At 43.5% G+C, this 27,936-nt stretch overlaps 1 protein-coding gene across 1 annotated transcript in view; it reads left to right on the top strand.

The window, feature by feature from the left end:
* Nucleotides 1-26,073, top strand: part of LONP2 (lon peptidase 2, peroxisomal) — a 114,458-nt gene extending 88,385 nt beyond the window's left edge. Inside the window, exons 12-15 of the mRNA XM_049864927.1 lie at nucleotides 7,380-7,522; nucleotides 17,779-17,986; nucleotides 19,323-19,513; nucleotides 23,337-26,073. Of these exons, the coding sequence (XP_049720884.1) occupies nucleotides 7,380-7,522; nucleotides 17,779-17,986; nucleotides 19,323-19,513; nucleotides 23,337-23,558 (764 nt within the window). The 3' untranslated portion in view covers nucleotides 23,559-26,073. The remainder of the gene's footprint in view (nucleotides 1-7,379; nucleotides 7,523-17,778; nucleotides 17,987-19,322; nucleotides 19,514-23,336) is intronic.
* The last annotated feature ends 1,863 nt before the right edge of the window (nucleotides 26,074-27,936 follow it).

Genomic DNA, 27,936 nt, shown 5'->3' with positions numbered 1-27,936 from the left:
GGTAGACATCATTCCCCCTCATTGATGCACGCGTGACCTCTCTGCCAACTAGCTGGTGGTACACCCAGTAACGTACCCCGTCATCTGCACACAGTTACCACAGTTCAGCAGACTCAACGTAGTGACTTTTGAGTGAAGACGATTGTCGATATCCTGGGGATATCTGTGATTAGGTAGATATTAGTTTCCACTGCACTCTGGGGAATTGTTGGGTGTGTGTTAGCAAGCTTTTTGTGTTCCTGGCCTCTCTCTGCTTTCCACTGGTTGTTTCAGCTGCCAAAAGACACCATTCTGATGCAAAATTTATTTGAAAGGCAAGGAACTTTTTTTTTTAATAGAAAGCTACTGGAATTTCCAAAGGTATTATACCCCTATATCCTTCCTCCTGGAAACCCTGGTGGTGTAGTGGTTAAGTGCTATGGCTCCTAACCAGAAGGTCAGCAGTTTGAATCCGCCAGGCGCTCCTTGGAAACTCTGTGGGGCAGTTCTACTCTGTCCTGTAGGGTTGCAATGAGTCAGAATTGACTCGACGGCAGCAGGTTTGGTTTTTTGGTTTATCCTTCCTCCTGGAGCCCTGGTGGAGCAGTGGTTAAGAGCTCAGCTGCTAACCAAAAGGTCGGCAGTTAATCCACCAGCTGCTCCTTGGAAACCCTCCAGGGAGGTTCTCCTCTGTCCTATAGGGTCACTATGAGTCGGAATCAATTCAAGGGCACCTAACAACAATCCTTCCTCCTTACCTGCCCCTGTAATACCTCCTTCTCTCCCCCCTTCTCACAGCTTTTGGACCTGCTTTCATTTTCCTGTGGTGGAAGGAAAAAATAGAAAGATTTCTTGATGGTTTCCTAGTAACAGCTGCTTAGGAAAAGCCTAATCAAAGCCTAATCCTTCTCCTGAGGAGATCGTAGCTACAGGATACCCCTGTGTACTAGCTGTGGTGACATCCACTCTAGAGTGTGGGTTAGTCCCTTGGGGAGTGCACCCACATTGCACACTCACTTTGCCAGCAGCATCACCACAGTTCTGTGTTTGTTGTGCTGCCAAGAGGCCACCCGGCTTTGCCGGGTGCTGTGCGCCTATCTGCGCACTGTGCTGGTAAACCCCTGGTGTGCCCTGACCATCCCAGCTGTATCCTGAATCAGACTCCAAACCAGCTGGCAATAGCTGTGAAAGAAGAGCTTGGCAGTATCTCAGAGCAGAGTAAATCAACTAAAAAATGTTAACTCTCTCTCAGACCAATTTTATTATTTTTTTTAAGTGAAAAAACAGTTTAAAGTAGGGTGTGGTCGAACTAGCTTATTGTTTTATTTTTCAATGTCCTTTTTTATCAACCGCTAATTAATGGCATTATATTTAAGAATATGCTTTGAAATACTCTGTAAAGAGAACTTTAACACATAGTGATACATAGTAATAGCACAGGGCAGAGTCCTGAGTCTTGATCTCTTCCTTCTTACATGTATTTCTGCAGTTCCCAACAACAGACACTTCCTGATGTTGAGGCAGTTATCAGTAGTGAGCAGACTAGTTAGAGAAAGGGAATTTAGGAAGATTTCTTAATATCCTGAAGAATTAAAATGGTGATAAACCTTACTTTGGGTATGTTTGTAACGATGTATTTCAAATTACAGTACTTAGTCATGGAAAAGTTTGCTTTTTTATGTCATGTCAAAAGATTGCTCAGAGATTATTCCGCATCTCAGAGTACTTTTACTTTTGGGTCTTTTTGGAGGGAGAGGGGAGGCTGGTTAAGCTCCACGTACGAGAGCCTAACAGGTATTTGCTGTAAAGCCAAAGGGTGCGTGGGAACCAAACTACACAGTTACTCCGCCACAGTGGGGACTCAGACAGAATCTCAAGTGTTAAGTGCAAGAGTTAAGATCCCTTTTCACTTTCAAGGATCCACTTCCCTGGTTTACCAATAAATACCTCATAAACAGATTCCAGTAGCCACTGGGCCTGTGCTGCGCCATGGCCTGGGCCTGCTGAGGCCACCGTATGACTGTGGGGCCTGGATGGGGTTAGGAAGGAGAGAGCAGTGTTCTAATGAAGGGGGCTGTGGAGTAAAAACGTGCACGTCTTTATTAAGGCTTTAAGCATAATTAAATTCTCCCAGCAACCCTCTGAGGGTACTGTAGTTATTCCAGCTTTACTGATTAGAAAACCAAATACAAAGAGGTAAAATGTTCAAGGCCAGCTAGGAAGCCGGGACTTGAGATTTCTTTACTGACTTATTTCATGCAATCTTAATCTCATAACTTAGGGGATAACGTCTTTTAACATTTTGGACTATATCATTCATTCATTCATAAATACGCAGAAATTATACTGTGTGAAATTTTAGGCCCTTCCTCAATTTTCTGACATTAAAAACACTTGAAAAACATTTTCAGTGGCTGTGTAGCATTTTATTGGATGGATATACCACACTTTACTTAACCATGTTCCTAATGTGGTATTTATATTGAATCTAATTGTTGCTGTAAACCATTTTCTACTTATAGATTCCTACAAAAAAGAATCAATGAGTCTAGACTTTGTGGAGGTTGGATAACCTTCCCTCTCTTCCCCCCAAGACTATTGCCCTGAGGTAATGTTTAAACCTTTGATGGAAACTATCCCCTGAAGTCATCTTTAAACAATAAAAAAAAAAGAATTATCTATGTGAGATCAAACTGACAAGGAAACAACCCCTTGCCTTCCAGTTCAGGTGATATCAACCCAACTCAGAAAGGTTAGATAAGAAGCTTAGAGGGCAGTGAGTTTATGTTAATGGTGGTGGAATAATTTGGGAAAGGATAGCCAGGGAGAATAGTTGAACAGATTGAAAAGTGTAATCGATGTTGTGGAATTGTACATGTAGAAATTATTGAATGGTGTATGTTTTGCTGTGTATATTTTCATCAAAAAAAAAGAATCACTGGGTCCGAGATTATGACCATTTGGAAGACTTTAAATACGTATTACAAGTTGCCTTCTTGAAAGATTGAACCACTTTATAGTCCCATAAGAACGGTCTTTGAGAAAATCTCTTCTCTTTAGTTAACATTGACTTTTGTCATTTCTTTAACTTCTTTACTAGTTACCATATTTTGGTAGCTATAAAATAGTATTTTTCTTTTCTAATTTATACTTTGCCTTTTTGTAAATCAATCGTTTTTCATATGATACTTAACCATTTGTTAAGAACCACTGTTTTAGCTCTAGAGACTAGCCTGGAAGAACGCTGCAAATACAGGAACGACTTGTGGGGGAGGAGCCATGGTACATTGGGAGGTTAAACTTCTTTAGTTGTTTTTGTTTTGCTTTGTTTGCCTTAAAAAGTTCATCTTGCTTGAATGTTACAATCTTGGGCAAGGCCAGCAATGGTCTCTGGGACTCTGCTACTGGCTCTTCTTGTGCCAGTCCCTCTTAGGAGGAACCATCTAGTTCTTCTGGTCTCAGGCTAGTGGAGACTGTAGTTTGTGTTCCTTTGGACTGATGGTTTCCTTGAGTCTTTGATTTTCTTTACTCTGCTGCAGATGGGAAGAGCCCAGTGGTTGTGTCTTGGGTGGCCTCTCACAAGCTTTTAAGACCCCAGACGTTACTAACTAAAGTAGGATGCAGAACATTGTCTTTATGGACTGTGTTATACCAGATGACCTGTACGTCCCCTGAGACTACAGTCTTAAACCCTGAAGCCCAGTAACCCAGTCCCTCAAGGTGTTTGGTTATGGCTAAGAACATTGCTTGCTGAAAGCAAGGGGACTTGAAACACTTACTGTTGAAGATCAAAGATTTCAGCCATCAGTATGGATTATGCTTCAACATAAAGAAAACAAAAATTCTCACAGCTGGACCAGTAAGCAACGTCATGATAAACGGAGAAAACATTGAAGTTGTCAAGGATTTCATTTTACTTGGATCTACAGTCAACGCCCATGGAAGCAGCAGTCAAGGCACATTGCTTAGGCAAATCTGCTGCAAAAGACCTCTTTAAAGTGTCGAAAAGCAAAGATTTCACTTTGAGGACTAAGGTGCTCCTGACCCAAGCCATGGTCTTTTCAGTTGCTTCGTATGCATGCAAAAACCGGACAATAAATAAGGAAGACCGAAGGAGAATTGATGCCTTTGAATTATGGTGTTTGCGAAGAATATTGAATATACCCTGGACTGCCAGAAGAATGAACAAGACTGTTCTGGAAGAAATATAGCCAGAGTTCTCCATGGAAGCAAGGGTGGAGAGACATTGTCTCACAGACTTTGGACCTGTTATCAGGAGGGACCAGTCCCTGGAGAAGGACATCAAGTTTGGTAAGGTAGGGGGTCGGTGAAGAAAAGGAATACCCTGAACAAGATGGATTGACACAGTGGCTACAACAATGGGCTCAAACATAACAACGATTGTGAGGATGGCACAGGACCTGGCAGTGTTTCGTTCTGTTGTGCGTAGGATCGCTATGAATTTTAACTGACTGGACGACACCTAACAACAAGAAGTTTTCATAACTTTGCCCCCATGCGCTCTGCTATATACGTGGATATATCTGCAGCACATACAAATACTCGTGTGTAAACATCATCTGCCAAACTTAGGTGTGCTTGTGGGTATACTCCCGTACGCCTTCTCACACCTGTTCAGCTTATATCTACTTACGTATCCAGGCATAAATTGTTGTTACAGGATCCTGTGTGTAGTAGTATTTACTGTTGTTTCCTCCTGGTGTCTTCCTTTGCCTTGGTCATGTTGTGCTGACATCCCCGTTATTGCATACTGCCTTTCCCTTCACCCAAGTTAATACTATCTAGTTGGAGCCCTGGTGGCACAGTGGTCAAGAGCTCGGCTGCTAACCAAAAGATTGGCAGTTCGAATCCACCAGCCACTCCTTGGAAACCCTATGGGGCTGTTCTACTCTGTTCTGTAGGGTCACTATGAGCCTGAGTCTGCTTGATGGCAGCGGGTTTGGTTTTGGTTATCTAGTTAGTGATTTTCCCTCCCTCCTCTTCCCATTCCTGGTGACCATCAAAGATTGTTTCTTTCTGTGTAAACCTTTCTAATAGTGGTCTCATGTAATATTTGTCCTTTTGTGATTGACTTATTTCACTCAGCATAATGTCCTTCAGGTTCATCCGTGTTGTGAGATGACTGGCAAGCGAGTTCATTGTTACTCTTTAACATTGCCAGTGGTATTCTGTGTATATGTGTACCACAGTTTGTTTATGCATTCATCTGTTGATGGGCATTTAGGTTGTTTCCACCTTTTTGCTTTTGTGAACAGTGCTGCAATGAATATGGGTGTGCATGTGTCTTTGTGGAGCTGAGGTCTTAAAAGCTTGTGCCTTGCTCTCTGAAGGTTCCGATGTAACGGGGTCTTGTTTCTTCATTGGCATCTTTGTGAGATACTGTTTTGATTTTTCTTTGTTCTAATGAGGAATCTGTGTGTATTCTATGAAAATCCAAGTATTCCTCACTTTGCCTTACACAAGGTCCAGTGGATGATTCTTAAAATCCAGCGGTCTCCTGTCTCTTCCAATTAGCTGGCCTCGTTTTCTTTGCTGCAGCTTTAGTTCTCTGGGCTTGTGTTCTAATGGTGGGACATTGTAAAGTGCAGATTAGCTCTGAGATTATTGTATCTGTCATAACACAGCTGTTGTGCCCAAAGCCTAGAGTAAGGTGCCAGCTTTTCTAAGGTCTAGTTGCATTATAAATCGCCCTCTGCAACCCACCGCTGAATGCATTACACAGATATGACTGAGAACATATATAACTTGAAGTTTGCACTTAGAATTTGTGCATTGCACTTCGCGGTCTGCAAAGGACCTTCTCTTTAATTCTCACAACAGTCTTGAAGGGGTGGATAGTAAGAGGTTTAATGCTTTTATAGGATCCAGTAGCCAGCACTTGGCAGGAAATCTGAGCTGCTGTGTCACACTGTGTAACCCGTTTTTTCTCTCCTCGTGATTTGGTCTTGAAGGGGAGCCCAGCGGGGGCAAGCAGGAGAGTAGGGGCCCCCTCACCTGAAGTCATATCAAGGCTCTAATACGCCAGCATCTTTTAGTGACACCACAAGATGACTCCAGTTACCCTTAGGGTCTGAAATTTTTGGAGCCTAGATGACTATTAAACGTAGTCAGTAATCATTTTAGGAAGAAAAGGAGTAATTAAGAAAGGCAGTGAACAAAACTTTGTTTTAACTTTGTGTAGAATAGCAAAACTAAAATAAATATAGATACATGTTTGTGATTATATAATTGTGTTGTATATTAATTAATATGTATAATAATCAGTTTCAGAAAGTGTTAGAATATAAAAGATATAATAAAAGAAAGATATATTTTAAAACATTTCATGAGATAATATAAGAACTAGAACATAACAAAACTAAAAGAAAAACAAGGCTGGGAATGAGGATGAATACAGCCAAATATTCCCTACAATAATTTAAATCCCTACTCGTTATTTTGGACTCCCTGGTGGTATAGTGGTTAAGAGCTATGGCTGCTAACCAAAAGGTCGGCAGTTCAGATCCACGAAGTGCCCCTTGAAAACTCTATGGGGCAGTTCTGCCCTGTCCTTTAGGGTCACTGTGAGTTGTTTCGACTCAACGATAGGTTTTACTCCTTATTTTAGGTTTCTTTTTTTTTTTTTTTAGCCATATATTATGTAATATTTATCTTTAGTCAGACTAGAATTACGAAGACCTGTAGAAAAGGTGCTTTGATAGGTCAGTTGGCCCCTGCTCCCTGTCAGTTAGTACTTTGACAAGATGGCAGCCAACCCTGCTGTCAGGAGAGTAAAAAGGAAACCGCCCATTATTACAGGGATTTCAAACCAGGCTTCATATTCTCTCATCATGGCTTAATCAGTTGTATTTGTTTTTATTGGAAAATTATAATCTTGGAGTTGAGCTGTATTCTTACAAAGAGGCATTGCTTAGTGAGGGTTTTGTCATTTCCAAGTTCATGTTGCCCAGTCAGAAAATGGGATACCTGATTGGGTCCTCTGAAAAGTCATCAAGAGTGGAGGGAATTGACGAGTTTGTTACCAGCCCTGAACTATGTTGATCTAACAGAATTGTAGGAAGCAATCTGTTGGCTTTGACCTTCCGTATCTGGCCTCTAAAGGCCATTGCTGCCTCATGGAGCTCACACTCTAGTGGAAATAGATAGACACTAAACAAGTAAATGAATAGATAATTGCATTATACCACCCTAAAGGGTTATCAAAAGACTAATTCTTCTGCCTAACTTCTACATACATACAAGATGAATTTCTGTGTCTTTAATGAATGCATAAAAGGGACTGTACTATTGAAATCCATCCACTTTTTTATATTTACTGCTAATTTTGAAACCTGCAGAGGTCTTAAAAGTTCTATTCTAAATAAATTTTTCTCTCTTAGGTTGCAGAGAACACATCTTAGAAGATGCAAAGCCTAAATCTTTTGATGACACTACTGACTTTGCCCTACCACCTGAAATGCCAATTTTGATTGATTTTCACGCTCTGAAAGATATCCTTGGGCCCCCGATGTATGAAATGGAGGTAACCATTCTCCTTTCTTTGTCAGTGCTCACTGGTCTACTCTGGCTGTTGCTTAATAGATTGGAGAAGTAGAGTTGGATGTTTTGGGAGACTGAATTTTGTCTTAATGTTGGAAACTTGTTTTCTGTATAGTATTGTTTTTTAGTGTTGCATGTGATATTATCACTTCCAGGCAGCTAGAGACCCTGGCCATATCCTTTTTTAGAAACCCAATCTGGGCTTATTCTCTACCATCCAGTTCTATTTTAAGAACACTGTCTCTGACTTTCTCCTTTTTTTCTCGTCAGCATGTCTGTGTTTCTATTGGACGTGCTTTAATTAAGGATTTCTTTGCCCTAACATGAGCTGGGAGAAGGAGGCAGTGGAGGAAGAGGTGGGGAATCAATAGTACAAAACATCTGAAAACATAAGCACAGCTTCAGGACGGTCCATTCAGACTGCTGCCAGTGCAGACCCCGATCACGTCATTCAGGAATCTGTTGTTTCCTTGGTAAGGGTTCCTTTAGGGTTAAACCTACATTGTGTACAGTTCTAGCCCTATTTTTGGTTTCCTCCCCAAACTGTACCTCACAGTATAACTACCTACAGTAAAGGCCTGAGACCTAGGACCGAGTTGAGACAACTGGGTGAAAATAGGTGTTTGAATCTGTGACTGCTGAGGGCATTATGAATATCTTACAGAATGCTTAATGAGCTTTTATTAAAAAAAGGTCAGTTACTAGAAAAAGTTTGTATTATACAGCTGACTTCAGCATTTTTCTTCATAAAATTTGTCATCTCTTCCTTCTTGTCAGCTTACTGAAAAAAGATAGATTTTCAGAAGATACACCTGCTCAGCTATGCAGAGGATCACCTCCCCATGTACCATTTGAAACCCTTCTGAGTGGACATGGTTTTCCTCAGACTCACCTGGTGTATCTCCTTGACTCTGATCATTACAGTAATGAGCCTCTATGGAACTCAGTTACAGAAAAAGAACCCATTTGCTCTTCAGTGTAAATCTGGTCTTGAACAGTAGAATCAGAGACATTATTTTGGTTATTTGAATTCTAAAGATATCGTGGATTTAAATTTTGAAGTTTTAAGATGGGAGTTTTTAACTGGAGCAAAGCTTTGTTGGTTGAGAAAGTGAGCAAAATCTGCTAGCCTGTTCCAAGAGAATTCAGTGATTTTGTGAGCGAGAATGTAAGTAGACAGGTCTAATTCCTGCATGGCAGATGGGCCGTTCTCTAGGCTTCCCAGAAAAAGTATATTCCAGCAGTTCCTTGGGAATTTAAATTACAACAACAAATAAAAACAAAGGATTGCAGCATGTTTCTGTTGCTACGCAATAGCCTTCTCTCCCAGCCATTTCTGCCGTTATGTTTGGACGCGTGCTGGTGTCCCTGGCGCTTTGGGAAAGCGAGAGCCGAAGAACAGAAATGAGAAATGCTATTGACACTGCTTTGCTTGGTGTCATTGGAGAAACTCTCTTTTCCTTGTGGTGTCTGAGCTGTTACATGGGAACGCTTTTGCCAGTATAAATCTGAAAGGCAGATTGGTGATATCACTAGTGGCCACTAATGGAAGAGCTGGCGTTCCAGAGTTTGGAAGAATTGTTCATCTTTTCCACACTTGAAAGTAAAAGATGAAGAAGGAAATAGATAATTACAAATTAAGATTGATGCTGTAAAGAAAACAAACAGGGTGGTCCTGAGAGAGAATAACCACTCTAGGTGTATCTGGGATGTATTGTAGAGGTGGACTTGCTGATGGATTACGTATGGGGAGCGAAGGAAACAGTAATCAAAAGGGGGTTACAGGCTTCTGGCTAGAGTGACAGGGTGCTTGGGTGTTCATGCCGTTTACTGAGATGGGACAGACTAGTGGAGGGAGGGACCTTTTGCAGGGGGAGGTGGTGTTATCAAGAAAATTAAAAGTTTCATATTGAACATGTTAAGTTTGAGGTATCTGTGAAGTATCTGAGTGGAGGTAGTTGGACATGCAGGTCTGTTGCTCAGAGGAGAGAGCCAAGATGGAGATATAAATTACAGAGTCATCAAAAAATAGAGAATATTTAAAGCCCCAGAAATGTTGAGATCACCTAGGGGAAAATGTACAGGGAAAAGGAGCAGGTCGCTTAGGGGCAAGCGCTGAAGAACACCCGCATTTAGAGGCCATGTGGAGGAAGAGGAGCCATCAGAGGGCTAAGAAGGAAAAAGCAATCAGGATATTGTATTGCCATGAAAACAAAGAGAATGCTTCAAGAAAGGAGGAGTATCAGTGTTTGCTGTTTGTTGAGAGAGCAAGAGAGATGAGGTCAGAAAAGTGTGTACTGGGTTTAACAGCATGGATTTGGTGACCTTGGAAGAGTGGGGTCACAAAGAGTGGTGGGGATGGTAGGTTTTGGAGTGCACTGGAGAGAGAATGGGCAGTGAGGAACTAGAGCTAGAGTTTCGTTGACTCTCTTCAGAAATTAGGCTGTGAACAAGTGCAGAGAACTGAGGTAGCCAGAAGTGAATGTGGAGGTCAGCGAAAGGATGTTTTAAGATAGGAGCATGTTGGCCGAGAAGAATAATCCAGGAGAGAGAACAGGACTGGAGAGAGAGGTGGTAACAATAGGAACACACCTGGGGAAGTGAGGTAGAGTGGGATCCAGAGCAGAAGGGGAGGACATGGCCTATGAGAGAGGAAAGGATATCCTTTGCAGGGTATAATGAAGAAAGGGATGAGAACGTTGAGTTATTTGCAAGGAAAAGATTGTAACAGAACAAAGGTATATTCTCTGCACAAGGAGAGGAGTAAAGTTAGGACAGAACTGCCATGTGATGAGAAAGTGGTAGAGTCAATGGTCTTGGGTACTAGTGAGCTACAAGTATAGTGAAGTGATGGTCAGAGAAGATATTTAAAAATTCCAGTTTCAGAAGTAGTGTCATTTCTGTTGATATTGAGGACTTGGAAGACAGTAGCTGAGTTTAGGAGGTGTTTTAGAGAGCTGAGAACCCAGGTTGTGGATGGGCATCCATGTATTCGTTGAAGACACCCAAAATGGCAGCAGGAGTTTGGATGGTAAGGAAGGAGAAGAGTCTTTTTGAATGTTGAAGATGGTGAGGCTAGAATGAAGATGGTAAAGCCAGTTGTCATAAGTTTCCGAGAAGCAGGGGTTAAGTAGAAGGGAGAAGAACAGATAGCAGCAGAGAGATCTCTTACTCCCTAAATGATAAGCCACTTACCCAGCCTCCCTGCATTTGGTATCTTCCTCTAATACCAAAACAAAAAACCAAACTCTTCGCCACCAAGTCAGTCTCAACTCATAACAACCCTACGGGACAGACTGGGACTGCCCCATAGGGTTTCCAAGGCTGTAATCTTTATGGAAGCAGACTGTCACATCTTTCTTCTGTGGTTTGTGGGTACCACAGACCTTTCTGTTAGCAGCCGAGCGATTAACCATTGCACCACCAGGGCTCCTGTTCTCTGATACATGAGGATAATTATATGTATCTTCTTAGTTCTTAGAATTTGATGAGTTAGTGCACATGAAGCACCTACCATAGTGCCTGGCACTTACTAAAAAATGAACAGTCTAGTTCCTGTACCCGCCCCACTCTCTAGAAACAAAAAGACCTGTCCCCAACCACCAGAAAACTCCCCGTCGGTTTTGTAACCCTTGTTTTTTACCTACACTCCATAACTTCACACCACCCCTTCCTGTCCTTAACTTTTCTTGAAGATGATTCTACAAAAATATATTAGTACTGAAAAATGTTACTGATTCAGTAGCCTGGCAGCGAGGAAGAAAGGTGAGAAATGGGCTCTAAAGTCTACAATAGGAGCAGTACCGTAGGTCACCTTTTCAAAAACAGTCAAGTTTCCTAAAGAAAACCAGGTCAGCTAAGCTCATCTTTAAAGAAAAAGACAGAAATGTCCCTCCTGCTGTGTGGGGCGAGGAGTGGGCGTGGCTGCAGGGCAGAGGTGGCCAAGAGGAGACGTTGCTCACCCACGCTCGCTGTCACACAGCCCACTTAGCTCAGAAAACACCTCCTCGGAAACACGGGCCAGGACCCGGCTGGGGTGTGGAGGATTAGGGAGGATGCGGGAATCAAATCACAGCTCTTAATGTTAGTTGATTTGGTCAAACAATTCGGGGATTGGCATTAATAAAAGCACACTCAGTTGCAGATATTTTATTTTTATTGATTATATGAACACATATTTGGGGAGAAATGAAAATCATAATATTCATTTCATCCTAGTGAAGCCAGGAAAATCCCCCACGTTATTGGATACATATCCTAGCTGGCCAATCTTGCAGTTGGCCCAAACAAAAACAAACGAGTCCCTATTTATCCCAGCCGTGTCTGTGAAAACCCTGCTAGTGTAGTGGCTAAGAGTTCGTCTGCTAACTAAAAGGTCGGCAGTTTGAGTCCACCAGGCATTCTTTGGAAATCCTGTGGGGAAGTTCTCCTCTGTCCTACAGGTTGCTGTGAGCTGGAATTGACTCAACAGCAGTGGGTTTTTTGGTAAGTGTCTATATGCTCTGCAGCCGCTAAACCCCAAGACTGTGTCATTTGATTACCTCTGGCTCCATTCATGTTTTCAGAGTCTTCCAATCTCATATTAAAGTGCCAGTATTGGCTGCTGACGGTGGTGAATGAAAAGCCCTTACTGAAAGATGCAGATTTTAGAAACCATCCTGAGTAGAATGTGTCTAAAGGTGAATTCCGGGAGGTCCCATCATTCTGCTGGCCTTTCAAGCAGACAGAATCAGGCACTGGAAATGGGCAACGAGTATAAACACTAAATGCTCAAAAGAGTCATGGTAGTAAATTACCTCTCCATCCTGCTCCGTTCAAACACGCTGTGCCAAGCCTGGCTTCGTGCCACACACCCCCTGTGTAAGATGGTGCTGATGCCGCGCACCCCGTCTGGCCCAATACCCCATCATGAATTAGCTGGTTCTCAGCAGCACGAGTGCCAGGCCAGGCAGGACCTATTTCAGAGATGGCAGTGGTAGACCCCAGCACCTCTCCAAGGGAAACAGAATGTGACCTTCTCTTTTCTGAATGCTACCGAAACAAACCTGCAACTTAGAAAAATAAAATATTCGTGAATTCAAGGGCTTAGGGTCTTAGTACAAAGACTATAAAGCGGTTGGCGGATGGATAGCTGCTTAGGTGACACCCCGGCAGGAGCGTGAGAAATGCTGTATGAGCTATCAAAGAAACCCATTCATGGCCTAAACATCAGTGCAGAAAAACCCTGGGTACGTCCCACAGCAATCCAACAAGCTCAGGTTTTAGCCTGGTCCTGTGCTTGTCCCTGGAAAGAAGGCCTGCGCAATTAGTCATGCCTCCATTCCATGGCACCCACTGGCCCCTCTGTTACCATGGCCTCCTGGCCCTTCTCTGCCCAGCAAACTCTCGTCATGTGTTAAGACTCTACTTGCATTTAGCTTCTAGGACACACGTGCCAGCTCAGCAGACAGGCCCTTGCCTCGTCAGGGCTCCTGCGGATAAAGCACTTTGTAGAGACCTTGTTTTTGCACTCCCCGTGCTGGAGTAAAATCGCCCCTCTGTCTGAGGTACTGCTGTGTCTGTCAGTTCCCAGAGATACTCATTTTTACATACCTAAGATGTGCAGTAGAGCCTGGCTCAGGACAACTGGTAAAGAACTCTTGAGTGAATGTAAAACTCTTGGTCCCTCGATGAGTTTGCAGTAGTAAATAACAAAGTAATAAAACCGTAAATGTTGGCCTAGGCTGGAAAGGGTCACAAATACCACTTTTGTTAAGAAGGAAGGCCAGTATGAAACTGGCAATGATTGAACGTGCAGTTACATCTTAAACACTGAAGCATTCAAGTACATATTAAAAATGCAGCCATAGGTTATAATACATATTGTGTTATTAATTACGTTCTTCCTCAAGTGTTTTAAAATTTTCCTCAGTCTACATATTTACACGATCGTTAAAATTACGACAGAAGAAATTGATCATTTCTCTGAACCATTTATTTAACAGATAAGGAAGTTGAAGCCAAGTGAGATTCAGTGACAGATCCAAGGTCACACAGCTCATTCTAACAATGCTTTCCCTGTCCCCCATGAACATACGCACTGCCATTTGTTGTGTAGCATCAACTCTGGAAGATGGTTTGTTGTCTGGCACGCTGCCTGAGAAGATGGTTTGTTGTCTAGCACGCTGCCTGAGAAGATGGTTTGTTGTCTGGCACGCTGCCTGAGAAGATGGTTTGTTGTCTGGCACGCTGCCTGAGAAGATGGTTTGTTGTCTGGCACGCTGCCTGAGAAGATGGTTTGTTGTCTGGCACGCTGCCTGAGAAGATGGTTTGTTGTCTGGCACGCTGCCTGAGAAGATGGTTTGTTGTCTGGCACGCTGCCTGAGAAGATGGTTTGTTGTCTGGCACGCTGCCTGAGAAGATGGTTTGTTGTCTGGCACGCTGCCTGAGAAGATGGTTTGTTGTCTGGCACGCTGCCTGAGAAGATGGTTTGTTGTCTGGCACGCTGCCTGAGAAGATGGTTTGTCGTCTGGCACGCTGCCTGAGAAGATGGTTTGTCGTCTGGCACGCTGCCTGAGAAGATGGTTTGTCGTCTGGCACGCTGCCTGAGAAGATGGTTTGTCGTCTGGCACGCTGCCTGAGAAGATGGTTTGTCGTCTGGCACGCTGCCTGAGAAGATGGTTTGTCGTCTGGCACGCTGCCTGAGAAGATGGTTTGTCGTCTGGCACGCTGCCTGAGAAGATGGTTTGTCGTCTGGCACGCTGCCTGAGAAGATGGTTTGTCGTCTGGCACGCTGCCTGAGAAGATGGTTTGTCGTCTGGCACGCTGCCTGAGAAGATGGTTTGTCGTCTGGCACGCTGCCTGAGAAGATGGTTTGTCGTCTGGCACGCTGCCTGAGAAGATGGTTTGTCGTCTGGCACGCTGCCTGAGAAGATGGTTTGTTGTCTGGCACGCTGCCTGAGAAGATGGTTTGTTGTCTGGCACACCGACTCGGAGAAGATGGTTTGTTGTCTGGCACACCGACTCGGAGAAGATGGTTTGTTGTCTGGCACGCTGCCTGAGAAGATGGTTTGTTGTCTGGCACACCGACTCGGAGAAGATGGTTTGTTGTCTGGCACGCTGCCTGAGAAGATGGTTTGTTGTCTGGCACACCGACTCGGAGAAGATGGTTTGTTGTCTGGCACGCTGCCTGAGAAGATGGTTTGTTGTCTGGCACACCGACTCGGAGAAGATGGTTTGTTGTCTGGCACGCTGCCTGAGAAGATGGTTTGTTGTCTGGCACACCGACTCGGAGAAGATGGTTTGTTGTCTGGCACGCTGCCTGAGAAGATGGTTTGTTGTCTAGCACGCTGCCTGAGAAGATGGTTTGTTGTCTAGCACGCTGCCTGAGAAGATGGTTTGTTGTCTGGCACACCGACTCGGAGAAGATGGTTTGTTGTCTGGCACGCTGCCTGAGAAGATGGTTTGTTGTCTAGCACGCTGCCTGAGAAGATGGTTTGTTGTCTAGCACGCTGCCTGAGAAGATGGTTTGTTGTCTGGCACGCTGCCTGAGAAGATGGTTTGTTGTCTGGCACGCTGCCTGAGAAGATGGTTTGTTGTCTGGCACGCTGCCTGAGAAGATGGTTTGTTGTCTGGCACGCTGCCTGAGAAGATGGTTTGTTGTCTAGCACGCTGCCTGAGAAGATGGTTTGTTGTCTGGCACACCGACTCGGAGAAGATGGTTTGTTGTCTGGCACACCGACTCGGAGAAGATGGTTTGTTGTCTGGCACGCTGCCTGAGAAGATGGTTTGTTGTCTAGCACGCTGCCTGAGAAGATGGTTTGTTGTCTAGCACGCTGCCTGAGAAGATGGTTTGTTGTCTAGCACGCTGCCTGAGAAGATGGTTTGTTGTCTAGCACGCTGCCTGAGAAGATGGTTTGTTGTCTGGCACACCGACTCGGAGAAGATGGTTTGTTGTCTGGCACACCGACTCGGAGACGATGGTTTGTTGTCTGGCACACCGACTCGGAGAAGATGGTTTGTTGTCTGGCACACCGACTCGGAGAAGATGGTTTGTTGTCTGGCACACCGACTCGGAGAAGATGGTTGCCAGCTCTCTGACCAGTGCCCACTGAATGTGTATTTTTACTTCGAGATTAATTTGCTCAAAATCTTATGAAACATTCTCGAGTACTTATATCAAAAAGATCTTAGCCTAAGTTTAAAAGAGGTATTTCCTTAAAATATTGGAGTGTAAGAATAGTGTGAGTGACAAAAAATGACCTCAATACCCATGTTCCACTTTTAACATCTAGTGGGAAAACCACTCTGAGCTTCACATCTAGGCCTGTCTCGGCTGATACAATTGATGATTCCACAAACCAGTAATGAAAAGAGAAGTTGATAGAAAAGTCCTGGTGAATAAACATAGTTTTCAAATTGTGTTGAGTCACTTATTAAGGAATCCTTCAAAATACAGATCATGCTCTGTACAGGGGTTAAGATGGCTGGAAAACTGCCTGCATTAGAGGGCAGGAGAGGAGTTTGTATCTTATCCTTTAAATTCATATTTACTTCCTTTTCCATCACTTCTGAGGCAGAAATACATGGGAACGGGGCTCGATTGTTACATTCGGAACACATGACTGTGAAAAATATGACTCCCAAGTCTAAGAACTAACGTTCTTCACTCTTAGAGAGCCACTGTTAGCCTTGATCAGAGATCGCAGGTTTGCTTGTTATCCGTGCCTTCCGCCTCTCCCATTTAGGTATGTTGATGTGAAACTGCACAGATTTGTCACTGATCCCATCTTCAGGTTATATTAGAACACTTACTCTCACGTCTGAATAAAGTGATTGTGAGCCTAGATGCTTTGGGTTTGGTCACTCGTGCTTAGCAACACTCTCCATCCTTGCAGTTAACTATTTACCAAGTACTTCTGTTTGGAAGGAAACCCTGGTGGTGTAGTGGTTAAGTGCTACAGCTGCTAACCAAAAGGTTGGCAGTTTGAATCCACCAGGCACTCCTTGGAAACTATGGGGTAGTTCTTCTCTGTCCTATGAGTCAGAATCGACTCGACGGCACTGGGTTTGGTTTTTTAGGTTCTGTTTGGAAACCCTGGTGGCGCAGTGGTTAAGAGCTACAACTGCTAACCAAAAGGCCGGCAGTTCAAATCTACCAGGTGCTCCTTGGTAAACCGTATGGGGCAATTCTACCCTGTCCTATAGGGTCACTATGAGTCAGAATCGACTCTACAGCAACAGGTTTGGGGTTTTTTTGTTTGTTTTCTGCTGGCGCAGTGGTTAAGTGCTCAGCTGCTAACCAGAAGGCCTGCAGTTCAAATCCACTAGCCACTCCTTGGAAACCTTATGGGGCAGTTCTGCTCTGTCCTATAGGGTCATTATAAGTTGGAATCGACTCGATGGGAACAGGTTGGTTTTTATATCTTGGCTGTGTTAACCTGTAAGGGTCATGACTTAGGTTCATAATCTTGGGTGAGTAACATGTCCAGTCAATGGCACTGAGGCAGCACAGTGGGCCTCCTCTCACACGGGAAATCTAGGTTACCATAGACTAGTATTTTCTAGTGTCTCTGCAGCAACACAGAGAAAGATAAATGGCAGAGAAGTAAAATCAAGGGTTTGTAATACATGCCTTCGCACTTGGCCTCTAGATTTAACACTTCTTAAATCTGTGTTAGTAAGAGGGTTTATAATTCCTGAAACAAATTCACGATTACTGAAAAGGAAGTTAGGTTCTGGAGAATATATAAATATGTAGCCTTATACAGATATTTCGGCACCCTGATGGCACAGTGGTTAAGAGCACAGCTGCTAACCAAAAGGTTGGCAATTTGAATGCACCAGCTGCTCCTTGGAAATCCTATGGGGCAGCTCAACTCTGTCCTATAAGGTCGCTATGAGTTGGAATCTACTCAACAGCAGTGGGAAATACAGTTACTTAAATAGGTTTTTAAAAATTGGGTTTGTTCTTGAAAATTAAGGCATTTGTAACTATATCTCTTTAAAATATAAGTTATCCATACTAGTTTAAAGTAAAATTGCTTTAATGCCATAGAGGAAGGTTTTTCTTCTGGCAGAAAGCCAGAGAGTAAGTGATGAGTGTGACTCAGAGTCCTGTTAGGAAATAAGTACTTTGAGGTGTAGCCTAAGCCCTCCATGGAAAGAGCAGAGACTCCTGCAGGTAGCGTGTTAAATCAGCCTGAAAATAATCCCGTACTTGTTGACCCAACTGTGATCATTTTTCTTCTTTCTTTCAAGGTATCTGAGCGTTTGAGTCAACCAGGAGTGGCCATAGGTTTGGCTTGGACTCCCTTAGGTGGGGAAATCATGTTTGTGGAGGCAAGCCGAATGGATGGCGAAGGTCAGTTAACTCTGACTGGCCAACTCGGGGATGTCATGAAAGAGTCTGCCCATCTCGCCATTAGCTGGCTCCGCAGCAATGCAAAGAAATACCATCTGACTAACGGTAAGTGGCCTGGCCACAGGTGGGACACAGCTGTGAGAGGGAAGAAGACCTTTGAGTCATGATCCAGGAGGCATTTCACAATTCTCTGACAAAGGTTAAGATGGGCTTTAAATTATCAGTTACGCCATTCACTAAAACACTTTAATTTTTGAACCCTTGTGGAAATTCTGTTTACCATTTGAGGACTGTTTGGCGAATGCCTTAACTAGAAACAAATTCAGAAGGGTTTTGTTTTAATCCTGCTTAGAATAAAGTGAAACTGTTCTTCTAGACCCCTACTCTAATTGTACTATCCATTAATATTTTAAAGGGTTCATTTACCCAACATACTCATTTTTTAATATTTTATTGTGTTTTTGGTGAAAGTTTACACAGGCAATTAGGTTTTTGTTTAACAACTTCTGTACATATTGTTCCATGACGTTGGTTACATTCTTCACAATATATCAGCATTCTTGTTATTTCCATTTTGGTGGTTCTATTTCCATTAATCTAGCTTCCCCATCCCCCCTTGCCTTCTCGTCTTTGGTCTAGGGTAAATGTTTACCATTTGGTTTCATGCGGACGATTATTTTGAGGAGCACAGTACTCCCGGGTGATACTATTTATTTTATGGGCCAGTCTTTCATTTGGCCAAAAGGTGACTTCTGGGAGTAGTTTGAGTTCCAAATTTAAAGACTATCTCAGGGTGATAGTCTCAGGGGTTCATCTAGTCTCTACTGGCCTTTTTTTAGGAATTTGAGTTTTGTTCTACATTTTTCTCCCATTCTATCTGGGACCATTTATTGAGTCCCTGGCCAGATGGTCAGTAGTGGTAGCTGGGTACCATCTAGTTTTTCTGGTCTCAAGGTAGGTGATGTCATTGTTTGTTTGGACTATTAGTCCTGTAGACCAGTTTCTTCTTCAAGTCTTTGATTTCCTTCTTTAGCTCCAGGCAAGGAGAGACCAATAGTTGTATCTTAGATGTCTGCTCACAAGCTTTTAAGACCCCAGAGGCTACTCACCAAACTAGGATGTAGAACATTGTCTTTATGGACTGTTTTATGCCAGTTGACAGCATTGCCCATGAGACTATGGTCCTCAGCCCTCAAAGCAGTAGACCTATCCCGTGTTTGGTTGTGCCTCGTGTGATGTATTTCACACCTGATAATATATGCAGCACTCATAGATATGTCTACATATGTGTCCCAGTGTTCTTGTGTGCCTTCCTGTACATATCTGTGCATACTTACATATCTACCAACATACTCATTTTTATCACTTCGATTTTCTTTTTTAGGAGTAAAAGAAAGCAGGTTTGATTTTTCTACATTAAAATCCTCTTTTCCTTTTTAAGCTTCTGGAAGTTTTGATCTTCTTGACAACACAGACATCCATCTGCACTTCCCAGCTGGAGCTGTCACAAAAGATGGACCATCTGCTGGAGTTACCATAGTAACCTGTCTTGCCTCACTTTTTAGTGGGCGGCTGGTACGTTCAGATGTAGCCATGACTGGAGAAATTACACTCAGAGGCCTTGTTCTTCCAGTAAGTATGAAGGAGCCTATTTACATGTACTTTTAAATTTAAATTAATCCCTTCCTCTGTGAATACCTTTTAAATGCATGTTGAATTTTTCTGTCGGTACTAATTCCTATTTTAAGATCTTAATCAAATACAAGAAAAACTTCCCATATTTTTCCCTTCTACTCCGGGCTTCCAACCAGTTTGAACCCCTGCTGAGAATTTGCGTTTCTAACAAGCTCCCAGGTGATGGGAATGCTGCTGGTTAGGGACCAGTTAGACCTGCTAGGAGAGCAGCAGTAATCACCTGAGGATCTGGTTAAGCTGTAGATTCTGGTCCATGTATCTGGGGCGGAAATGCAAATTCTCAGCAGGGGTTTGAACTGGAACAAACCAGTTCAAGCCCTGCTTCCACTAACAAGACTTGCTAAGGGAAAAAAATGTTATTTGTCTCATCATCAAAAGTACCAACTGTTCAGATGAAGACTCAAGGCCTTTTCCTAATTAACAAGTCATTAAACAATTTATATCCTATTTGTAAAATAGAGTACTAGCTGCTTTTAAATGTGAAGCCTAATTCTTACCTCTGGACGTTCCTTTGAGACCTGTCCTATAGAAAACTGAGATCACTGTAGTCATAGATTTATAGGAAAACCACTAGTACAGAATGGAAACTGTAATGAAGATTGACCGTGCCTCAGTGCTATAGAAGAGATCTGTTCACGTGGGGCCTCGGGGCTACAGTTCATAATCCTAAACTATTTACAAAGACACTGTGTCAAAATGTGCGGAACCAGAGAGTGTATTTAGACTTTTAAGTCACTAGTTACCAATTCCAGTCTGCAACAGTTTTGGCAGGTTCAGGGCAGAATGAGAAAAATAAGGAATGTTCTTTATTCTGAGAAAGTCCTTATTTTATGAAGTAATGGTGAAAGTAGGTCATAGAAATGTCCATTAAGATCATTAAAAGTGCTCTCAGTTCCCCAGTTTTTTAAATTTAATTCAGCCATGAAGTCAGCTATATTCTAAACTCTGTGCTATATTTGGAAATCTCTGCCCCAAAGAAGTGGCCAATCTCTCTTCTTCCCCTTACCCCAGGAGCTGTTACATTTCACATGACAATACAGTAAGTCCCCAGCTACAAACATCCAACTTAGGAATGTACAGACAACTGCTCCTTGCCCTTTAATGTTAATGATCATTCGCCTCACTTTAAAATGATCAGAACCAACCCCTGCCTGCAACAAACTCTTCATCACAGTCACCTTCACTCGCTGCACCTGCAGCTTTTAAGGCACTGAAGGGGTCTCCGGCCTTTTCTTGCAGTAAACATAGGCGAGATAAGAACCACACACACCTGTTCCAGCTTACCTACAAACGGGATTTAAAGGCATAGTCGGGAATGGCCCTGGTTTGTAGCCCGGGGGCGACCTGCCCTGCCTGGGTCCTACTGCTGTGCTGGTGGGAGGAGGAAATGAGCGAGTGCTTTGTTGACCGTGAACTCTTACTTCAGTTTCCTGCTTCAGGATTGCAGACTGAGCAGGAAATAAATGCCAGCACTGGCAAAGGTAAGTGGGGTCATCAGCCGACAGCTCAACATATGTCTGGAAGACGAAGGTGTTCTGGCTGATGAAGCAGAATTCGAGGTAGAGACAGTTTCGCAGCAGAGATCTGGGGAAAGAGCCAGAAGGTACAGACGCAATCAGGAATGAGATGTGAAATGGAAAATCAGGGACTGACTCTGTGATGGTGGTGGAATAATTAGGAAAAAGGCAGCGAAGAAAAGGGTCCAGCATGAAGACCGTGATCGGTGTCACTGAATGGTACGTGTAGAAGCTTTGAAGTGGAGAATGTTTGAGGGGGTTTCACTGAAAATCTGTATAGAACAAATGGGCCTTCCACATAGTCCTCCGCTCTTAGAGCAGGTAACAACCCTGTAAAGGCTTCCCCTACCCCAGCAAGGGAAAGCCACGTCAGCTTTGAGTACGTCTTCAGTTTTAAACTAGTACCAGAGATATGAAGAAAAACAGCAGCACTTTAGAGACCTCCTCACCCTGGAAAAGGCATGACTGAAGAACAGCAATGAGAACAAAGCTCTTGGATTTAAAGCTGTGATTTTAGAAATGGTGAAACAACTAGCAAGAAAAAAATGCGCAACAGAAAAGAACAATCTGGCAAATCCAGCATCTAATTACCTGAAGTTTTAGAGAACAGAAAATGAAACAGAACAAATTGTCAAAGAACATTTCCAGGATTTAAGGTATCTCCAGGTTGAAAAGGCCTGCACCAACGAGGAGAAAGATTGCCGCCTCGTGTGTTTTCACATCACCGAGAATAAACCTTTCTCTTCAGTGACCTGGGATGAGACGTACATTGAAAACACTGAGGGAAGATTATTTTAAACCTGTTCTTGTGTGTACAGCTTTACTGCCAAGTGTGAAAGCAAAACTGCATTTTCTCCATGCAGGGAATCAGTTTATCCTACACACTTTCTGAGGGAGGTATTCGGAAAACGTGCATGGAAGAAACCTTGAGAGAGGATGGCTATGGGCTTGGGTGGCCGCCGTGCGGTGAGGCCTGGAGAGCAGCTCATCCAGGTGGGGGAGGCGTCTGGGGGCTCTGAGAGGGCCGCACACACTGGGTGGTAAGGTTAAGAGCCCTGTGCACTGTCAACCACTGCATAACACGTTAGCCCAGAACGGTGACAAGTGCTGGTCACCCTCAGTTTCTGTGGCATGAATTCAGGAGACCTTTAGTTGGGTGCTTCTGGCTTGGGGTCTCATCTTGGCGTCAAGATGCCAGCAGATGTTAAGTCATCCTGAGGTTGACTGAGGCTGTGGGACCTGCTTCCCAGGTGGCTCACTCACATGACTGGCAGGTTGTCCTGGTTGTTGGCACAAGTTCCCAGATTCTCATCTCATGGGCTTCTCCATAGACTGTTTAAGTGACCTCAGACTTGACAGCTGGCTGCCTCCAGGGCAGGCGATCCAAGAGAGAGATCCAGGCAGAAGCTGTCGTCTTATGTGACCTTAGTCTTAGAGTCTGATAGCATCACTTCCCCACACTGTTTCTTCTGAGTTGCCACCGCTGGCCCACATTCAGAGAAAGGGGAATTAGATTCTGCCTTTTGGAAGGAGAACTTGTGGACATATTTTAAAACTACCACAGAGGCTAGAGTTTTAGGGTATGTTTTCTTAATCTTTAAAAAAAAAAACAAGCTTTAAGAGAAATAGAAAGCTATAGGGAGAGCCCTGTCAAAGAATGAAGCAAACCAAAATACATGATTAAATTGGTGATGTGTTTTTGAAAGATGCATTTGAACTTGACTCTAGTACTTCCCACTTCTCCATTAAGTGGCATAGGGGTCATGGCTTTAAATGTCAGAGAAGGAGACAGTCCTGGCATACAGCTTTGCCCTGTAGGAGCAGTACTTACAGTCAGAATAATGCTTTTATTGACCTCTCACAATCAAGCTGTCGACAAGGTAGCATAGGATATGTTAGCCTCAACAACGTAAAGAAAAGACAATTGGCAGAAGTGAAGGCCCTCCTACCTATCAAAAGCTCAGTAGCAGAATCTTCGCCCGTTAAGGACTGTGGTTCAGTATTACAAATTAGTAACATTAGTGAGCAAATTAGCATTTCACTGTAGCACTAATTGAAACACAAAATTGAGGTTACTATTTATTAACCTTTTTAGTGGCTTTCCTAGCTCATGCTGTACCAGAATGAAAGATGACCTGGACTTTTTTAAACAGCGGTGGTTAACTTCAGTGAAAGGTGGGTCAGGGTTTCTTCCTCAGCCTGCAGAGATTGTAAACCTTAATAAAGTTTTTCTCTCCGTCCAGGTGGGTGGAATTAAAGACAAAGTGCTGGCAGCGCACAGAGCAGGACTCAAGCAGGTCATTGTCCCTCAGAGGAACGAGAAAGACCTCGAAGAAATCCCAGGCAACGTGCGACAGGATTTAAGTTTTGTCATGGCCAGCTGCCTGGATGAAGTTCTCAATGCAGCTTTTGATGGCGGCTTTGCTGTCAAGACCAGACCTGGACTCTTAAATAGCAAATTGTAGGCCCAGATTTCAACTTGCAGAAATTTTCAGTTGTGACGTGTCAGAAGGCACTGACAGAGTTGATTTCTCTTCACACCAGTAGGGGTAAGCAGACATCTCTGATTTATGACATAATCACAATAGTAATGAGCCTCACTCAGGTGGTAGCTAGTGATTATTACAGATGTTAGATGCTGATTTAATAAAGTGGAAAAATGGAGTTCTTTTGTGACTTTAATGGGATCATTGCTGTCCATGAAAAGGTACAGAGCAGTGGTTGTCAGTGTTCCCCAGAACAGAAACATCTGTATCACCTGAGACTTTACCCAGGTGCCTCTAAGCCAATTCCGACTCATGGTTGCATGTGTGTCAGAGTACAGCTGTGCTCCACAGGATTTTCAGTGGCTGATTTTTCCAAAGGAGATTGCCAGGGCTCTCTTTCAAGGTGCCTGTGGCTAGACTCAAACCAGCAACCTTTCCGTAAGCAGCCAAGGGCATTAACTGCTTGGACCATCCAGGGCCTATGTGCCATCAAGTCGATTCCACCTCATAGTGACCCTATAGGACAGATGGTGGGTTCAAACTGCTAACCTTTTGGTTGGCAGCCGAGCACTTAACCATTGTGCCTCCAGGGCTCCTTGAGAACTTGCTAAAAAAAAAAAAAAAATCAAACCTTTTGCCGTCGAGTTGATTCCAACTCATAGCGAACCTGTAGGGCTGAGTAGTTTCCAAGGAGTGGCTGGTGGATTTAGAACTTCTAGGCCTTTTGAACTTCTAGCAGCCATAGCTCTTAACCACTGTGCCACAAGGGCTCCTGAGAACTCGTTAGAGATGTACGTTCTAAGGCCCCATCACAGGCCTACAAAATCAAATTCTGGAGGTGCGGCCCAAAAATCTGTATTCTAATAAGTCCTCTAGGTGACTCTTATGCACAGTAAAAGTCAAGAACCATTCGTAGAGAACATTACTTAAACAGAGTCACCCGTAGACTTTATTGGCCCCTGAAAGCAATCGCTTAGAAAGGGACCTGGGCAGGGATGAAAATATACTCAGCTATTAATCTTTACGGAAAATGAAGTGTTCGGATGAAGCAAACCCTCTGATTGGCGAGGTCTGCAGTCCCCAGTCTAGGTTCAGCTGGAGAAGTAACACTCACAGCAGGATAATTTATACCGGCCCAAGTGGCATGTGTTACACACGTCACAGAAGCATGCTGGTTCTCATGGCTATAACCCTAGAAGAGTCCAAGCCCCAGAGGGAGGCTGCCATCCATCCTGGGAATCCTGGCTCCTACGGCCTCCCTTCTGCTGCTGGTTTGCCGATGCCACTTCCCAGGGAGACAGCCGTGCTTTGTCCTCCTGGTTCACTATGCAGTCAGGCTCTTTTGCTTACTAGCTCTGTGAAGCTTTCGTGTTTTAGTTTTTCTCATCTGTAAAATGCAGGTAACAGTACCTAACTCAGTGTCGTTCTGAGGAGTAAGGGAGAATGCAGCCTAAGGTAACACCTGTTTAGCCATGTCTGTCATTCCAGCCAGCAGTGGACTTCAGGATGCCCCAGTATGCAGTGTTAATTATGTATACATAATGGATACATGGGTAATAGTAACTTCCGATTGCCTGAATGAGAAGGGGTCCACAAGCTGCCCAAGCTACTGTGCCCAGATGTGCTGGTGAACTCTGCGTATTCTGGGAGGACAGGCAGACCTGGGATGATCACGGCTGGGGGAGAGACCCGGACGTTTGAACACATCGCATCCACTAGCGTCACTACTGTCATTGTCTGGTTTCTGTTCAGTCATCTTAGCAGGGAGGAAGAAACAAGCCACAACTGTTTGCTCATTTTCAGCAACCAGAGGGAGCTAACCCACACTCAGACTGCACTGCGGTTACTTACGTGCCTAGTCCCACCCAGCAGAGTGGCAACAAAGAACAAAACCTTTTCTTAAGAAGTTGGGGTTCTCTGTATTCATGAGGAGTCTTGGCCACAGTAGCACCGACGCATCTTCCGTGCCTTGTTGCGTTAAGCATGCCTTTTCTTTTTAAAGGATCCTCCTGAGAAAACCTGGATGCTGCATAAAATGTAAACAGCAAACCTTTTTTTCTCCAGCCAGCATTGTTGTTGAAACTGATATCCAAAGACTCGATGTATCACAATCAGCTGGGTTTTTATTGAAAATACAGATTAACTCGAGAGACTGACAGAGGACTAGGGGTGAAGCCTTGGGATCTGTACTGAACCAGCATTCCACATGCTTCTCATGCACAGGCTTTGAGAACTCTCGAGAATTAAAAGTGAAGAACGCTGTACATGCCTTGGTTATCAAGAAACTTTACACTGTCTGCTTAAGGTGTGTAAGTTTTCACTCGTCTCTGCCCTAAGAGTGGAATCGAGTCTGTGCCAGTGGGTCATGGTTTGGTTTCTGTTTGAACCTTTCAGCGAACCGTTATGTAAGAGGCCAAGAGCCTTAGCCACTTTGCTTATCTATAAATAGAGCTTGTTCAAGTAATTGATCCTAAAATATATATTTATAAATCTACGACTTTAGTAAGGTTTCTGAGTGTATGAGTGGGATTTAAATGATACTGACGACTAATGGACGACAAGTACCATGGCCTCCACCAGACTGAGTCCAGCACAACTAGATGGTGCCCTGTTACCACCACCAACTGTTCTGACAGGGATCACAATAGAGGGTCCTGGACAGAGCTGGAGAAAAATGTAGAAAATTCTAACTCAACAAAAAAACACCAGACTTACTGGTCTGACAGAGTGGAGTAACCACAAGAGTATGGCCTCTGGACACCCTTTTAACTCAGTACCAAAGTCACTCCTGAGGTTCACCCTTCAGCCAAAGATTAGACAGGCCCATAAAACAGACTAAACGGGCACATCAGCCCAGGGGCAAGGGCGAGAAGGCAGGAGGGGACGGGAAAGCTGGACGAATGGCAGTGGGGAACCCAAGGTTGAGGAGGGGAGTGTTGACACGTTGCAGGGTTGGCAGTGAATGTCACAAAACAATACGTGTATTGTTTAATGAGAAACTAAGTTGCTCTGTAAACTTTTCACCTAAAGCACAATAAAAATAATAAATGATACTAAAGATACCTGAAATTTTTTAAATAAGGGAAAAAGCACAAAGTAGATGTTCCTTTTCTTTTATTCCTTTGACATCATCAAGATTTGCATTCTGGCCACATCATTGCCACGATCCTCTTCATAAAAGCAGTGGGCTTGTAATGGGTTTCATTTCCGGTGCCATCTCCAGCTGCATGCAGGGTTCTGAGTCCCCTGTTGCTGGACGCAGTGATCAGTCATGTCTACCACACAGCACCACCACGAGCTTCCTGTATGACTGATCCTTTGGGATGGATGTAAACCCGTGACCCGTTGCCATTGGGTCCGACTCATAGTGACCCTATAGGACAGAGTAGAACTGCCCCATGGAGTTCACAAGGAGCACCTGGTAGATTCAAATTGCTGACGTTTTGGTTAGCAGCTGTAGCTCTTAACCACTACACCACCAGAGTTTCCATGTAAATCAGTGTAAATATAATCAGTCATGTTGCTGGGAGTAAGGGCTGACTTGGTGTTTTATAAACTGCTGAAATGAGTAAACCTCACTCATGTTAAGGGACCCGGCACTAAGCCAGAGTTACTTCTGCCAATTCCCTTTGCATATCCAAAGTGTAACTGGAAGTATTAGATGTAAACACCAAGAAGTTCTGTTGTTGTCTTAAAGTGACAGGTACACGCACGCTCACATTATTTTGGCCAAAATGAGAAGTCCTTGAGCCCCCATCCTCATGAAAGGTTGGTCAGCAGCTTAAAAAAGAGATCACAAAAGTACATTCATTACCTAATTTGACGATTTATGGTCCAGTGCTAATGACTTTTTTTTTTTAAACTCATGTTTAGTGGATCCTGTATGAAAAAAGGCACCCAAGCGTCAAGGAAATAGGTAAAGGATCTGACCAGACTGACCACTGGCCACTGAAGTGTTACAACAGTTATCAAAAATGATTTTTTTAAACATTTTAAGGAAAGCTTTCTTTGCCATAAAGATTCAGTTATTTGGAACACATGAAATGTGATTCCTGTCACTGAGATGAAGTGTAGTTCTTCGGTATGTTTGTTTAGTATTTTGGAGCTTTACTTGAAAATCAAGTTCCCCTCCAACATCGGCAGGACGTTTCTCACTCAAACTCTAAGCTAAATCTTAACATGATTGTGCAAACCTGTTAAGGTGTGACTTTATAGACTGTAGGGTAGAATTAATAGTTTATATTAGTATCTGGGAACCTTTGATGCTTTTCAGAATTTACAAGAGTCTGAGAAAACTACATCCATAGTAATAAAAGATTATCAAAGGAAATTACTAAACAACAGGGAAACTGCCAGC

Source organism: Elephas maximus, chromosome 21 (assembly GCF_024166365.1).
Source record: "Elephas maximus indicus isolate mEleMax1 chromosome 21, mEleMax1 primary haplotype, whole genome shotgun sequence".
NCBI classification, from domain to species: domain Eukaryota; kingdom Metazoa; phylum Chordata; class Mammalia; order Proboscidea; family Elephantidae; genus Elephas; species Elephas maximus.
The sequence above is the reverse complement of the archived record's forward strand: the minus strand, read 5'-3'. Positions and strand labels throughout refer to the sequence as shown.